Source organism: Pholcus phalangioides, unplaced genomic scaffold (genome assembly GCF_987345545.1).
Source record: "Pholcus phalangioides strain wild (caught in Gottingen) unplaced genomic scaffold, Ppha-v1.0 ptg000011l_1, whole genome shotgun sequence".
NCBI lineage: Eukaryota > Metazoa > Arthropoda > Arachnida > Araneae > Pholcidae > Pholcus > Pholcus phalangioides.
Window position 1 is genome coordinate 9,128,707 of NW_028301604.1, and position 17,909 is coordinate 9,146,615.

Consider the following 17,909-nt stretch of genomic DNA (forward strand, 5'->3'; position numbering starts at 1 on the left):
AGGATGTTTAGAGGTGTTGCAAGTTCGATACCCAGTTCGTCCTCGTCAGAAAACTTTCCTGACACAGGGGTACAACAGAAACAGCGACATGACTGCAGAAAAAATTGATACCGCAGGGAGTCCCCCATCGAGGGGTTAGCACACCAACCTCTTGACGAGTATAAAAAACAAGCCTGCCATTCGGAATCAGCAATAAATTGTAGGTCCCGGTCAGCCCTCATGTTTAGCCCTCATGTGCAGAAAATTACCATGGTGTGACAAAAATGATCACTGATCTAAACTGATTGAACATATTTCTCAGAACGTCTCTTCTGAAAATGCATCTGTTGAAAATGATGGTGATGGTATCTTACAGGTGTGAGAAAAAGTTTGCAACATTCCTCTTTGGATCGTTCTCCTTTAGCTTGTGGAGTTGACTTTACGGGGCCTGTCAACATAAGTTACGGATCTCGTTTGACAAAGGGATATATCGTTGTATTTATATGCTTTGCCGCGAAGGCTGTTCATATTGAAGTTGTCAGTAATCTTACATCCAGTGCATTTATTGTAGCTCTTCAATGACTTTATTCACGTAGAGGTGCTCCTAAACATATTTGCAGTGACAATGCCAAGATTGCTAAGATATGTGTTTTACCCTTGTATCAAGAATAATATGACACCATGCATATATTCTTGATAGGGTGGGAGTATGTTTGAGCATGTAGCATTAGTGTTTTTCATATATATATATTATTTTGTTCCTCTGGATCACCAACTAGATGGCATTGCTTTCACATTATTATTATTTATGACATTTTTTCCACCTTTTAGGCCAGTTATTCTGTTGTATTGACAGGAGTCAGTCGTGCTTATATGCTCCACTGCAATCTTTGGCTTATGTGTAATAAATCGCTTATTCAAACCTTGCATTCTCCCTATATAGGCAGGTTTGTCGATCATATATTATCTCTCCTACGAGCAACACTGACCCTGTTGAGGACAAGATTATTCCATACACACTACCTTATCTCATTCCTGTTATTGTTTTTCTCTCTCATCAGTAGATAGGATTTCTGGCATGTTATATAAGCCTGTCTCAAAAGTATATAGAAAAATTTTTTTCTTAAATAACAAATCAAAACATTTCACATTTCAATCTAAAATTTTTTGTACGTGAATCTGATGTTGAAGCCATTTCAAAATAAAAACAGTCCATCTCAAAAGTATGTAGACATCTGCATAATTTTAATATTCACAGTTGTGCCATTACCATGAATCATTTGTAATACTTGATGAGGCATGCTGAAAAATTATTTGGGACATCAGAGTTTCTGGTGGAAACTTTGGATGCAATAAAAAGAACAGGATTCAGGGGAAACCAACTTTGCATAATTCTCTACTTCAAGTCAGTAATAATACTTGGAAACTGATTGCATTGGGAATAAATATGAAGTGATAATAGACAATAAAAGGTTTTCAATTGAATTTAAGCCTTGACTAACAGCTGAACATTCTAATTCACTGTATTTATTTGCAGTAAACCTTACATTGCTGGATGAGGAAACATGAGCAATTGGCCTGTTGAAACAACTATGTCACTCTATTGTGCTCTCAATTGGAAGTACAGAGGTTCTGAGAAAAGCAATACTGATCATTCTATTGAATTCAAATGCTCCCTATTCCATAACAAATTGTCCTTCTTGCTGCCGGTTGAAGGTGTGAGATTCTTGTCAGAGTTATGCCAATAATAAGTTCAGCATTCCAGTTTATCTAGAATTGAACTGTTTTCTGTCCCTTTTAGACAACAACAATCTATCCCTTCAATTCATGTGATACTGGTTCACGTCCATCTATCATCTTTTTTGGTGTTGCTTCAGAAGAAATCTACATCGCATGTTTTGAAATACATGCCAATTGCTGGAATGCAAAATGAACAGTCCTTTGATATAAGAATTAATAAGTTTCATGAAATTTCACACACAGACAATTTATGGCTAGATGCTTAACATAAAATGTCTCTATCCATCCAAACCATAGTCACTTTTGGTTTGCCAGTTTGCGATTTCACTTCTACACCATCACTTTCAGATAATATTTTATATACACTTGATCTGGTAAGCAATGCCAATCTTTGACAGTCATGTCTTCAGACTTAAAATGCCAGATTTTAGCCACATCCTTTACGGTGTAATGAACATTGAGAGGCATAATGAAAATTACTTGTATTAGAAGATTTCAAATGAGAATTTTATGCTCTTTCACTGATTATGTCATAGCAGCCATGTTAAAATATGCAGATGTCACACAATCTCTTGTTTTAAAAGTGTTTTCAAGCAAAGTCTACATACGTTGAGACGACAGCAGTTTCTAATTTTGTAATTTTTATTAAGTTCTTGAGGAAAATTCTGTTCCATTGTTGTTGTTGTGAAACGACATGGGGTTCATGTATAAAAATTTGAGATCGAAATGAAGAAATTTTGATTTATTATTGAAGAAAAACAATTGTCTATGTACTTTAGAGACAGGCTATATATAGTCATACCTCAGCTAATGAAGATTATATTCTATTCGTTCTGGGAAGAATCATATTCATGAACTAAAATGTTTGTGATTTCCCATTTTAAAGTATCTATGGAAAATTGTTTTATTAGCTCTAGATACTGCCAAGATAAGTTTTATAAAGCACTAAGAGACACTAAAAAAGACAAACTGACTGTAGGCTGAAATTAACAACTTCACAATTGAATGAAGAATTTGAAGGAATATAAGATACTGGAAATATTTTACTTAACACTACGTACACAATATAGTGTAGCTTTTAGGAATCCTCTTATAAGATGTGATCAGCTCATTTCAGCATCCACATACTTATGCAGATGGAAAAGATAAACTCCTAGAATGTCCAGAACCACAAGGCCTGATTCATGAGAGGGAAACAGGTAGACGAGAGGGCCAAACTCCAATACCTGCTTTGCCTATGGCCCCATCAAGTCAAAGTAAGGCTCTGCGGACCATTCAGTTTGATGCAAAGAAGATCACAATGAAAGAACGTACCATAAAACGGGGTAACTTTAGGACAAGAATTGCACATTTTTGAATATGGTATCCATACTCAAGGCCGGACTTGAGCAAGTGCAAAGGGTGCAATTGCACCAGGCCATAAAACTGGATTTTTTACTACATTGATTACATATAATATTTTACCACAACTGCTTTAAAAGGTCAGAACTTGAAGTTCAATTGATCTATTGAGGAAAAATGTATTGATTTAATAACAGACTCACATATGGTAGTGAATCCCCACAAAGCAGAATATGCTGAAATCTACGACTCAATTCACAGGACAATCAGTGTTTCTGTAGAAAAATCTTGAATTTTAAGCGAAAGTGTAGAAACACAATTTTAGGAATTTTTACCACAGAATATTCCCAGTCAGATAAGAGTAGGTTGCAGAACAATGCAAAACATTCTGCTTTGGGGGGTGAATCCATGACACGCACATCCTTGAACAAGATTTTTTCCCTAGCTCGTAATATTGATTTTCAAGGAAGTTTATAATTTTGAATATTGGAAAAATAGAAGATTGATAACTAAGGCCCTGCAGAGCTCTGTCAGCCTTCACTATGTGGGGGATTGCTTAATAGCACCATGAGCCCTCGAGAAAAAGGATTCTCTGGACCTGTCACACACTCATACTTGAAGTGACAGTCACCGCAATTCTGCTGGAGTGGCATGTTGGTAAGATGCTCGTCTACCACCATGCAGGTTACCGTCATGGTCCCAGGTTCAAACCCAGGGGAGAATATAGATAAGATATTTTCCTAATTAGCTTGAGGCGACCACCAATAGATGGTGCCTTCATTTCCAACCCAACTCATTAATGGCAGAAAATTGCAATATAGCGATATGGCCAGAGTATGTATTTAGTGAACTAGTCACCCCAATTCAAAATCTTATTCCATGTACCAACATAATTTGCATGTCTCATTAACATGCGACTCCTTATCCATTTAAGACTACCTTGCTGTCTGAAACCTTCTGGAAAATGGTTTTTTTTGACGAATCCAAATTCCAAGACTTTTAGTTAGCCTGTGAAATCAAATTTTGGTGGATGTTTTGAGCAAAAATAAGTTTTTCTCTGGGCCTAACCCTCAACACATCTTTTCCATCCTATTGAAAAGGGCTGCAAAACTATTCTCGCACCAGGCCACTAAATGATTAAATCCAGCCCAGTCCATACTGTGAGTGTTAACATGATTTTTTTTGGGGTAGAATATAGCTACAACACTTAGCTTGTTTACCATGACCGATTATTTAAAATTATTTACAAAATACAATTACAATTGATAATTCTGTTGTCCTAAAGTTACCATGGAATGCAGGGTAACTTTAGGACAAGCATTTTTTTCTACTCTGAAAGCCACATTAGTACTCTTGTCTGACTGTTACCCCAATACTAGCCAGCAGAAATTTTACAGGAGGGGTTTTCAGGACTCTTTCAATGAAAAAAATGTTCATTTTTTTTAGTTTGCTTCTTAAAAAAACAATTTTTTTCCAAGTTTTTCTTCCAGTTAAGTTGTTTTTGTTTTTTTGAAGTTTAAGAATAACTAGAAATTTTATTTTTATACAGCTTTCAACAATTAAGTAGAAAAACTAAATGAACCTGAATAAAAAAGAATTAACAAGTTTTAAGCTACTTCTTTTTTTTTAAATACAGGTGATGGGAAGTTGTAAAAGATAGAAAATTCTTCACTTATTTACTGAAAATTTTTCAAATATTAATTAAGATTAAATTAAACCTATTTCTTCATGTTGACTAGAAATAAATCACCTTTAATTTTTTCGGATATATGAATTACTCAAATTCATAGCAGGGTTTCAATGTTTGTTCTCTTTGTTTGGCCACTTCCAATATTTTCCTGATATCTGTATAAAATTAACTTCAGATTCAAAGGTTACAAAAAAACAAAAAGTAAAAAAAAAAAAGAAAAAAAAATTGTTCTAAAATAACCAAAATTAGAAGAGCTATGTCATAACATTGCCCTATCAAATGTAATATGTTTAAATTTTATTACGTAAAAACTACCTAATTAATATACAGAAACAATTCAAACAGCAAATTAATCATCATAAAATTATGAATTGAATAATTACCAATTTCTTTGTTTTAATTTGACATACTATTTTGATTTTGACTATTCAAAGTTTTAAGAGGTCATTTGATCATTTTTGTAGTACCATTGTCATTTTCTGCACACGAGGGCTAATTAGACACACACACACACAGGGACCTACAATTTATTGCCGATTCTGAATGGCAGCCCTTTTTTTTAATACTCACCAAGAAGTTGGTACGCTAATCCCTTAATGTGGGATTCCCTGCGTAGCAAGCTTTTACTATGGTCATGTAGCCACTTCTGTTGTATCCCCGAGTCCGGAAATTTTCTGACAAGGACGAACCAGGTATCAAACTCGTGACACCTCTAAACATCCTTTGGTACTTTAGGCAAGTATCTTATTAACCTGGGCTACCACGCCGTTCTAAGAGGATTTACAAAAATGTGATAATCACTAAATAGAAGAATCAAGGTGCCAACAATCAGAAGCATCACTCAAAATATATTTAAGAACCTCAGCACATTCTGCTAATTAATGTAAACTATTCTAGATCAAGAATGTGGTGATAGCATGAAAACTCAGCCCGCCATATAATTTCAAATACAAAAATAATGCTTGTCCTAAAATTACCTTGGTTTATGGTATGCATTGTAAACATCTAAGTACAGGCACTTTTTAAATGCATTTTTGGCTTAACTTAATCATTCATTTTAAACAAAATGGCTCATTAATTTTCTAGAGGATAGAAATAGAGGTGTATGTAGAAAGTAATTGTAATTCTGAGATAGACATAAATCAAACTGGCTCAAAAGATAATAATTCTAATGTGATGATTGTGCAAAAATTCAGCTCTCAAGGCTGTTGTGTTATGTCAACACATGCGTCCATGTTAACTAAAATGTTCATCAGTAATATCCATATTTGTTTTGCAAGGTAGAAATAATGTGGAAAAAATATTTTCGGTAAAAGGTTTGCAAGACGAGGTGCTGTATACATACAAACCATGAATATATAGTATAAGCTGTATATTGTACTTTTTAAAAAACTGACAAAGAATTAACCATACTCAGCAAATTTCTGCAGCTGAAGAATGAGTTATTCCAGTCATACAAAGTTGTACTGAGATCTCAGTCCTTCCACTTGCATTGTGTTAAAAGGCGCCCAAATAAAGTAAAAATCAGTGTGTGTCAAAGCAAAACAATTTTCCTCGTATTGGCAATCCCTTAACTTTTCAGTAAGGTCAAAGCAAGCAACACAAGCACCATATACTGGTTAACAGCCAAGAATATTTACGGTTAGAAGACAGATTTATCTACATGCATGTTCAATGTATCATCATGAGAATCATTGCAGTTGGCTCTCGTATTCAGGGTTTTTATATTCAGGGACTCTTTCCTAATTTTTTACAAAACAATGTAGCAGTGCTATTTCTCGTATCGGAACAAAATATAAATTGCATGTATTAACTAAATGTTTTAACCCCCCCCCCCCTCCCCTTCATTGTTTTCCCATCTATTCTAGTGCTTCTGAAAATGTTTCTGAAAGTGAAAAACTTGCCAGAAAAATTCTTAAAATGTATAAAATAATATAAATGCTGTGGTTCCTGTTATTATGGCATCAATGAACCTAAAGTTAGAGTTATTGAGAAAAAATAACTCAAAATTGGATCAGCCCTCATTGTAGTTTTACATAGAGATCCATATGTCTCTCACGTACAAAGTGTTGTTTTTCACATTAGAATATTTTTTTAAATCTGCAAGCATTGAAAGAAAAGACTAAATCACATCTACCAGTATTTTGTTATGAACAAAAGAAAAACAAACATGAAAAGAAATTTTGTTATGGATAGAAAAGCTTGGACTACAAAAACACTTTTCCTGGATTAGTTCAAAGCTTTCAATAGTAATTCTTTCCAGAAATCAGAAGGAACCTTGACGGTAAAGGCATTGAATTGCAAGGTTTTTAATAAACTAGAAAATTCCTCTGAACTTCATGGTGGTAGTGAATTTCATCTATGTCTCCTAACTCAACATCTAACATTCAGATGCTTGAACAGGGGTTATGTAAACATTAATCGCACGCTATATACATTACTCAATAATGATTGCACAGGCAATCAAAAAAAGTGCAAATGCAGGAAACAACCTAAAGTTGTGGATGAATTTTGACACCAACGTAAGTGTCATTTCCAGGGCCAAGGAAGCTATAAAGATGAGGACAGTCAACTCATGTTAGAGGAATTTTTGGCCAAAATGTGGTTCCTGAAGACACTCCTATTTCTAGAGCCAGTGAAAGAGATTATGAAAGAGGCATTGTCACATTAGCAAAGCAGGTGGATGGAGAAGGGTGGCAAAGCAACGATGTGGATATAAAAGAAATTGGAGAATTAATAAACAGCAATTCAGAAAATAGATAGAGGAGGATATAATGGAGTTGAGACTGCAACTTCTAAAACTGGAGGATAACGCTCAAGGGCTTCATAAGCTTAAATTAGCAATGGATTTTTTTTAAGACACAGACATGTCTTTGGCATGTTCTCGGCAAGCAGAAAAATTGGTAGAGGAAGGTTCGTCATCATATTCTGATACATTTACTGAAACAAAGAAGAAATTGTTAATAGATGTTAAAATGTTCTTTCATAAAACATTACTGAGAAATACTGAAATTACCCTTCTCTCTCTGCCCCACAATGGAAAACATAAACAAGATGCCTTTAAACGGTTTTGCTTAAAAAGAAAACAAAAGTTTGTGGTTTTGGATAGTCACAGACATAATAAGTAAGATGGAATAAGAACTGCATTTAAAAAATGCCATTGTGTGAATATTAACATTGTTTATACTTGCATGCAGTATTGTACATTATTTTTAAATAACACAATCAAGGGAGTATTGTGAACAAAAGGTTGTCTCCAAAGAAAAAATGAAGAATGTGCCCAAAAATATTGAACCTTAAAATTGAAAAAAGAAAATATTTTTCATTTGGCTATTTACTTGGTCCTGAAATAAGTGGATAGGGAGATCCCACTTCTATTTTTTTTTCTAGCAAACCAAATAAAAAAAAAACATGTTTTACCTTCCCTTGATTTCCAGAGCTTAGCCATGAGCCTGAACCATCTATTAATCCAGAGGCTTGACATTCTCGTGAAGACACAAACAAGTGTTTAACACAACGAGAAAATTCTTCAATATAAAGTCCTCTAGAACCTGGTAAAAGTTGGCCTACATGAGAAAAAAAAATTGTGCACAAGCATTATAAGTAGTGATAGTCCATTGAAAAATTACTAAATTTTCTCTATCAGTGACACTTCAATATAAAATATCTTTCCTCTATTCCTTTTAAATGAGAAACTGAAATCATATTTGGTCATAAGATTAATAATCAGTAATAAACTATTCAATAATTTGTTATAAATACATAATAATAAATAATAAACTACACAATATTCAATAATAAATGAATCAATAACAAAGAATAAAATTATATATTTGCATTCTCACACAACAGCATATGCTTAATAAAGTCCTTGGACCAAAGGCTCCCTCCAATATTTGCCAAAATCCTCATAACAGCAATAGAAATATTGGATTTGAGCCTGCCCCCCCCCCCCAATGCACAACAGACCACAACCAGAACTTTATTCTTAAAAAAAATTTAAATGTGTAACAAAATTCATTCAAATCTTGGCATTTTGAATAAGTCTAGTGAGTAATTCATAATTGTTATGAATTACTTTATAAGTGAATTTCCCTTCTAAACCCGCAACAAATACATTTTTTTATCTTAACACTTCTTATGCTATGGAATTTCAGCTATAAAAGTGTATTACCACTTCTTTGAGGTGCAAAAATATTGTGATGATATACTGCAACCCTGATCAAGCAGAGATACCACTACACTCTGATTTAACTGGGTCACAGGACCCAGGTTCTTGGCAAAATCAGGGTCTTGAGTGAAAGTGTGTCCCTTTCCAAAAAAATAAAGTTGGGTTCCCCCCCCCCCCATCATTTACAGGTACCCCTGTGAATCAAACAAATAAGTAATTTCTAAAAACATTTTCAATACAAAGATTCACTAACAAAAGAAGTTTAATTTACTAGTGTAATTAGGTATAGTTACATCCATTGCTAAGTATTCTAGTAGTAGAGAAAAAAATTCATAAACAAATTCAAAACAAATATAATTAAGTTAGGCACATTATATATTTACAAATGAATCAGTCTATAAATTCTCTTTTGATTGATTTTTCATTTCAGAAAACCTTAGTTCTTCAATAATATCTTCTGCATAATTTTAACTGCTCCGCGCTTATAGGGTACTGGCGAGAAATTCGGAGGGTCTCTATTTCACGAACGGATGAAAAATATAATAATCCCATCCTAACCTAATGTTAGAGAAAAATAAAGAAGCTGAAGGAACAAAAACAAATGAAAAGAAAACAGTATAATACATAAGTGCAGATAAGAGTGTAGTTATATGCAGTTTTGCCATAACTAGGCAAGTGTAATAGGTACACAGGGCTCACTTGGAAGGGGGCCCAGAATGGGCCTAAATGGACCAGAAGGGACCTAAATGAAAATTCTTGCCCAGGAATGGCCAATTACGGCACTGGTTATGTGAAGTAGATTTTTCTTTTCTTCCTCACCCAACCACTTCTCTTTTGCTCTTATACATATATAGTGGAAGGATGCATCATATGTGGGGGAAAAAGTCACTTATAATTGTATAGAAATAAAAGGAAGGTAAAAAGAACAACTTTGAAGGGTTACAACAAAGCCTTACGGTGCCGATAGAAGAGAGGAAAGAAAACAGAAAACAGAGAGAGCTTGTTTAACTTTATTCCACTGGTATTTGGATGCAATATTATGTCCTTGATTTTAAAGTTGTTAAAGTAAACGATTATGTGATGATCATCTTCTGATTCATGTAAATCCTTTTTGAGCAATTTCAAGCAGGAATGATCTTTTCTTCTTTTCCTTTTCTGATGGTCCACAAACTGTGGTCTACCATCATTTAACTGCCACATATTTCTCACCTAAATATAAGAGCTATTTCACATTTGTATTAGTGAATCTAGTGTTTGTGTGTCTAGCATTGTGAGTGTCTTGTGTTCAGTAGGTGTGGTGCTTTTTTTTTTCAAGCCGAGCACAACTCAGGTCTATTGCCATGGGTAATTTACTACCTAGTGAGTTGTGCTGGAAGTGTAAGTATGTGTACCAAACAGTCAATGATTTTTTTTAGTGCTGCCATCTATATCTCAGAAGTGAAGTGAGTGAAGTGTAATGACTGAATATTTGTACTGTTTGTAGGACTGTTGTTCTTTTTAACGGACAGATCGGCTCGTATTTGCGCCTTAAAGTTGGGAACCACAGAAAACCAACTTCAGCCAACCACCACTGTGGTCATGGTGGGGCTCAAACCCGGGTCCCCACGATGCCCGTCTGTTACTATGACCACTCGACCACCACAGCGGCGGTGGGTGTGGTGCTATCCATCCTCCAAATCATTAATATGTGGATTTGCAATTTGATGTATATGTGTGTTGTAGGTCTACTGATCATCATGGCAGGGGTGGCTCGAGACAAAATCTTTCCCCATGCAGTACCTGTTTTTGGAGCTTCACCCACCCATCCTTCTCAATTTTCCCTATCCCAGCAATTGCTAAAAAAAAAATTTTCTGCCCTTTCATCTCAGATTTACTGCCCCTCATGGAGCAGCACTCTTGTGTGGCAGCATATCCCAAGAACCGCCTCTGCATCATAGCAACAGAGCTTTTTTTTAAGCCATAGCCAAAGTTGGAAAATCTCAGAAACTGTACAGTATTTAGCCGATCACCACTGTGCATTAGGGGTCTAGAGGGGGGCCAAACCTGGATTTTTGCAATGTGAAACTCATGATTGCATAACATCTAGATGAAAAAATTGTGATCATTTATGATCCAGTGTTTACAGATTCGGTTTTTTTTTTTCTCCAATGATCTATATTTTTTTTTACAAATCGAACAGGTGGTCCAATCCTACACAATTCTTCAAAAAGGTGCGTGTGCAATCTTGTGGGAACAAAGCAAATTTACATGGTACATACTCAGTCTCTAAATGTGGGTGGGTAGCCATAAAAGTACCCTAATTTCCTATATATAACCGGCACTATAACAAGCATTACACAGAAACAAGCTTCACGTTAGGTTCACAACACGGACACACACATTCCAACATGTACCAATTCATTAGAAGTTCCGCAGAGGAATATGGATGAGGTACATGTGTGGTTTAGTAGTAGTATGTGTAACCCGCAGAAGAAACCCTCAGAAAAAAGTTCAGTATAATAGCTGCTTATTCAGGGATGCAACTTGCTATTTTGTCAGCCTATTCATGATAGCCCACAGGTTACATATTTTATACCAACATAGTATACTACTTCCTTTGTACTTAAAAGTACTGAAACTACTTTTAAAGTCACGAAATACTGTGATTATGATAGACTGTGAGAAGGAGAGAAAAAAGATAAGAGGTTTTTCCCTCTGTACTTTCTTCTCAAACCTCGCCTGATGTGACAACCAAATTTTTATTTGTCCTTTCTCAAAATTCCTGGTATTTGACGGGCTACAGTGCGTCAGCAGCATCTCTGCATGGTGTACTGATACAAATCCATGGCAGGTGAAGAGGAACTATCTTATTTATATTTATTTATTTTTACAATATTGTTGGACTAGAGGCTTATACAAGAGGATGCAGTTGATTTACACAAAGATATTTAGTAATATTTAACAAGAAATCAGAGATGGTGGGAGAGTTAACAATAGCAGAAGGAAGTTTGTTCCATTCAACTATGGTATTAGGAAAGAAACTGTATTTAAAGCAGTCGGTAGAGGCAAAAATAGGTTTTAATTTTTTTGAAACATAGGGAGGCTTAGTCAGAATAATGGACGTATGAAATTTAGATGACCATGAGTATTCTTATAAAGCATGGTTAATTGAGAGATAAATCAGTGAATAGCAAAGTGGGTGGAGATTAAGTTTGTGAGTTTAAGATTGAAAATAGAACAAAAAGAGGACCATAAGCGAAAAAAAATGACAGTGAGCAAAAGAGAAGCATGAGCAGCCGTGAATAAAGCAAGCAGATTTATTTTGGATAAATTGATAGATTAACTAGATATATAAATAGATATAACTTGATAGATTCAAGTTTGTCGATATTACTATATGTGTGGGGGGTTCCACACCTCAGCTGCATATGAGTGAGCGGGAGAAATATAAGTTTGGTAGCAGAGGAGTTGGAAGTCACGAGTAGAGTGCTTGAGGTTGCGGCAAAGGAAAAAAAGTTTATTGAGACATTTCTGGTTGACATAATATGATTATTCCAACGTAGATCAGCCAAGATTATGACACATAGGTATATAATTGAGAAACTTTGGATATGGTTATGTTATTGATCAAGTATGGGGGGGGGGGGAGAGTTTTACAAGAAGCTCTCATGAAAACTGTTTTAGAGAGGTTAATAGGCCTATGATAAAATGAGAACCAGTCTGAGATGGAAACAACATTACATTGTAGAATTTCTTGATCAGACTTGTGATTAATCATGCTGTAAATTATGTAGTCATCAGCAAAAACTCTAATGGTGCAGTTGAGGGGTTCAGGGAGATTGTTTATATACATTAAAAACAATAAAGGCAAAAGGGGACAGCTACCTGAGGAGTACATGAATTTACAGTGACAAATGGTGAATTACAATCTTTAAAATGAACAAATTGTTTATGATTTTTTAGGAAAGCTTCTCTAACCATTCGAGCAGTTGTACATTCAGACCAAAATTTGAAAGTTTAAGGAGAAGTATATTTTGAGGAACTTTATCGTAGGCTTTCGAAAAATCTAAGAAAATGATAATGGTTTGTATATTGGCTATTGATATCTTTGGAAAGAGCATGGACGAAAAGGGACAGTTAGGATGTAGTAGAAAGGGATCGTCTAAAGCCATGTTGGTTAGAAAAGGAGTTAATGGAGTCTAAATGAGTGTGGATTTCCTTTGCTATAACATGGTCAAAAATCTTACAACAGTATGAAGTGATAAAGATAGGCCTGAAGTTAAGGGGGTTAGAGAGTGAACCCGATTTGTGAATGGAAATATTCTTATCGATTTTCCAATTGTTTGGGAAGATGGGGGTATTTAGTGAGACATTAAATAAGATTAGAAGATAGTGCAAGATTTATTATTATTTGAGAATGGAGTTTGGAATATTGTTGGGGCCTATAGAAGAGAGTTTGTTCAAATATATCTGTATGAAAAGAGGTCTGATATCACATACCTGAGTCAGTAACTTCAATGAATTTATGAGCATGAACCCTTCCAGAAACTTGGCATCGTTCACAAAAATTGAAATTCTTACAAGTCACACATGTATGAAAAAGATTGGATTGTAGGCTTTCATTACAAGCTTCACAACTAGTGAAAAAACACAGAAAAATATTGTTTAAAAATAAAATCATTGCACGAATATCAAATGATTGTGTAATTTTATTTATTCAAAGATTGAGTATAAGTACAAAAAACATGTTTTTTCAGGCAGTTGAATGATATTTTGCTAAGGATGAGCATGTATTTTTAGAACATTAAAGATCAAAACTTGGTCTGAATATGTTTGAGTTCAAATTAGAAAAGCGGCATATATGTCTTTGTACAGTGAAACCCTGTTTATACAGCTTTCAAGAGGTTGAGTCTAAACGTATTATAATTGTGAAAATCGCACATGTGAAACATCTTTGAAAAAATGACTCCTCCAACAGACATATGCAAAATATTATACAATTAAATGTGTTGAATTGAATCTATAATTTTGTTAAAAATGATTTTATACTTGAGGGGGAAAACAAAAACAAAAAAAAAATTTAATCACATTTCAAATCACTTAGAGAAATAAAATTAGCATTTTTTAACAACCTTTGCTTATACCTTGATTATTCATATACTATTTCTTTGAAGATAGAAGAACAAGTATTAGTGTAAACTTTTTTGACACCACCAGCAAGAAAAGCACCACAATCAAAAACAGTTCTACTGGAAACATTTGAAAGAACTGATACTGTACGTGTGTACTGTATATATATATCTTATTTGCAGACCTGTACCCTCCAAATGTGTGGAGACTCTCCCAACCTCTAGAGATAATGCTGAAAACATTGGAAGAAAAAATTTTGAAAGGACAAATGACCCTCTTTCAAACAACTGAAACCTGTTTCTTTGGGAATCAGTGTGCCTGCATATTCGCAGAAGTATCCCCTCTACATATCCATCAGGAAGCTCAAAGGCTGTTTCTGTATATGTCAACAATCACCCTAAAATTTATAGCTTTTGCAGTGACAATATGCAAGAAGGACTGTTTCAGCAATACATTTTCACTGTCGACAAAAATTGTGCACATTCAATGGATATAAATGACCTTTTTTGAAAGAGGTTTTGAGTTTAAGACAAAGTGAAAACTTGAAATGATTAAAGGGATTTACATTAACTAAATGAAATACTTCAACATTGAAATGTATAGGAATCGATTGCGACCGAAAAAAACAATGTACAAACATGAAAGTTGTATAACTCAGAGGTGTATACAAATGGAGTTCCTCTGTAGATAACATTAAAAAATAAATTTATCCTCAGACAGATAATGTAAATATCTAAAACAATCTCAAAAATGGGACAATTTTCTTTTTAAAATTTAATCTATCAATTCCATGTAACATATTCTTCAAAAAATATTTACCGTATTTTTTAAACAAGTATCACATTGTTTTAGGTGGAATTTCTTTGAGCATAGAAGAGGAAAATATGTCACTAGATGAGTGCAGACATTTATATCATTTAAATGAGCTTTCTCAACTAACTTCAAGTAATCCGGTGATTTTGGTCATCTGGCACACCCTTGTCTGATATGTGTGGGATTAGTGAGAGTCTACTGTAAGAAAATCAGTTCTTGTAAAGTTATTTTCGAATGTTCGTATGTATTTTTTTTTACAAATATTCTTACTTTATGACCATGATATGAAAAATTGTCCTCTTGGAATAGGTACAAAAAACTACTCTCAACCTATCTGTTGTTTTCTTCACATCACATCGGCAAAGATGTGTGACAAAAAATGCATATCACCAATACATTGCTGCGGTTGCATCAGAGTGTGCATATATGCCAAGTTGCGATAATGAAATAACATTTGTGTCTCTTGTTCTTTAAGCACCACTTTTTAACCTAGTGGTCAAAAATTTATTTTTCCCCCATGGTCCATATAATGTATATACAAAGTGTTTCAATGAAATATGTTTACCACAACAGGAACTAAATGGGTCTGAGTAGTGTCAGTTTTTTTTAATATAACCACACAGTATTATGCACTATAACAATAACTACAATTTGATGTGGTAATATATATACTCTTCAGAATAAATAGAAGAGAAGCAACATAGATATACCTAAAATGATATACCCTAGTGCAGCATTTCTCAACCTATGGCCCATGACGATGACATAGATGATCTGCAGGCAGACTTTATAAAATTATTCACCCATTGTAGTTATTTTTGTATGGGTTCAAATATAATTATACCTTCATACTTAGGTTCATCATATATCATTGAAGAGAATGCATGAAATCATGATCCTAAATATGGAATATGATTAAATTTTGCCATAAACTGAAATTTATTGCTTTAAATACAATTTGCTAATTACTGCTAAAATTGCTGCTATAAATAAATTGCTGCTATAAATTGCAGTAAACACAAATGTATTTCTTGAAAAATATTCAAATGGATTTGATGACCATATTTCATTTAGAAAAATAGAATTCAGTTAACTGAGATCTTAAATAATAGTCCGCAAAATATACAGGACATGTCAATTGTCATCTACGTTATTGTCAGAAGTAGGCACAATTGTAATTAAAATTTTTAAAAAAAATTTAGGACAAAACATTAAACCTGACAAACATGAAATGAATATTTATAATTTTTGCCATGAATTATCATAGCATAATTTACATTATGAAAATGCTGTGTCTTCACAACTTTAGTAAATATTACAAATTCAAATAAGTATCATTGAAAAAAAAAGGCAAATGTATAAAAAGAAATCTGAACGAAAATTACAAGAATGTCCTGTAATACAGGGCACAAGTGGTCTGTCAAATTGATTCAAATATTTTACTGGTCCTTGTTTTAAGAAAGGTTGAAAAACACTGCCCCTATAGTGGAAGTGGACTTGATGATTGTGTGATCTGAATCTAGTTCCATTCTATTCCAGGCATTGAAAAAGTCTCTCACATCCACTGTTGCATTTTGCGTCAGATTCTATGCATCACCCGAAGTACATAATTGACATATCTCATTGGCCTATCATATCAAATATTGGCACTGTCTCGTACAAGCTTGAAAAACACCTGGTCTCCATATTTTCTCCACTTTTGTGCAATAACTACATTATTACTATTTTACAATTACTATTTCACTATGAATAATTTCATATAATTTGTGCATAAACTTCATGATGCCAACCCTTTTAACACCGAAATGGCTTCTTTTGACATGAAATCCCTTTTCTCAAATGTGTTTTTTCAGGGTGCTCTTTGGTCTCTTGAGACTAGACTCTAACCAAAAATTCATTTTCTCCCAATTTCAAATCTCAGCACTGTCTCACTCAAATGTGTATCAATCGAAATATGTTTTCTTTTAACAAACAATTATATCACATGACTGAAGGTCTTGCAATGGGTAATCCCCTTAGCCCAATCCTCAGCAACGTCTATATGCGTTATTTTGAAAGAGAACTTCTAAGTGTACTTCAATTTCTTTTCTGCATCAGATATGTTCATGATTACTTTGTCCTTCTTGATTGTAACCCTAATACTGATCACACTCTCAATATCCTCAATTCCACTGACCCTCTGCATACAACTCACCATAAAGGGAGGAAACAAAAACTTGCTTTCCTGGATTTATTGGTCATTTATCATGAACATATTAGTCATGTTATGAGCTGTTCTGATCTTCACGACACTGCTTGCATATGGACTTAATCATCTTGAAGCTGTATATATATAGCTGTCTATTGAGGCTACCATAGCTCCTTGATGGACACTACACAAGAAATAAATCAGAAATACTTCTTTCACAACCAAGCCTAAACCAGAACCCAAAAACTTGATCATTTTACCCTTTTACCAAAAACTAGTCAACATATTTAAAAAATCCTCTAAAAATAGAATTTTTTGTGATCTTTATCCCCATCAACAAAATCAGCTTCTCTCAACTAAAATATTCTTTTGACCATCTCACCTTACTAGTATATCTACAGTATTTCATGACAATGGCACTTATCACATATAGGTGAAACTAAACACGCCCTTAGACACTGTTTAATTGAGCACAAAAACATTTAACCAATCAAGATTTTAATTGCTCATCAACCACCCAACATTGCTGATCCTTTAACCAGTGCAAAAAATTGTAAAAAGAGGTTTCGTATTTCTTTCAAAATTCATAATGAAAAATTATTTTTTTTTATTTTCCGATATTTTTATGCAAATAAATTTATTTTTAAAATTTTTCAAGTGAGTAAATCCAGTGATAATATATTTCTGGCATCTTTATTTTAAGTTATATGCGCAACCAGGCATGCAAATTTTTGGAGATTTGTCAAGCCCTATTTTAGATTTACATCAATATTTTTTATGGGCATCTTTTTTCAGCCACCTCGTTGGGCATTTTGCCTGTTGTGGTACCCTTCACAAATATCTGGTAACAGTTTCCATACCACCATCTACCTCTCAAA

General features: G+C 34.1%; 1 protein-coding gene across 1 annotated transcript in view; it reads right to left on the minus strand.

Annotated features, from left to right (window-relative positions):
• The window catches only part of HERC2 (E3 ubiquitin-protein ligase HERC2), a 645,607-nt gene that overhangs the window by 267,126 nt on the left and 360,572 nt on the right, over positions 1 to 17,909 (minus strand). Inside the window, exons 48-49 of the mRNA XM_089238586.1 lie at positions 13,401 to 13,537; positions 8,171 to 8,316 (exon numbers count right to left, since the gene is read on the minus strand). Of these exons, the coding sequence (XP_089094712.1) occupies positions 8,171 to 8,316; positions 13,401 to 13,537 (283 nt within the window). The remainder of the gene's footprint in view (positions 1 to 8,170; positions 8,317 to 13,400; positions 13,538 to 17,909) is intronic.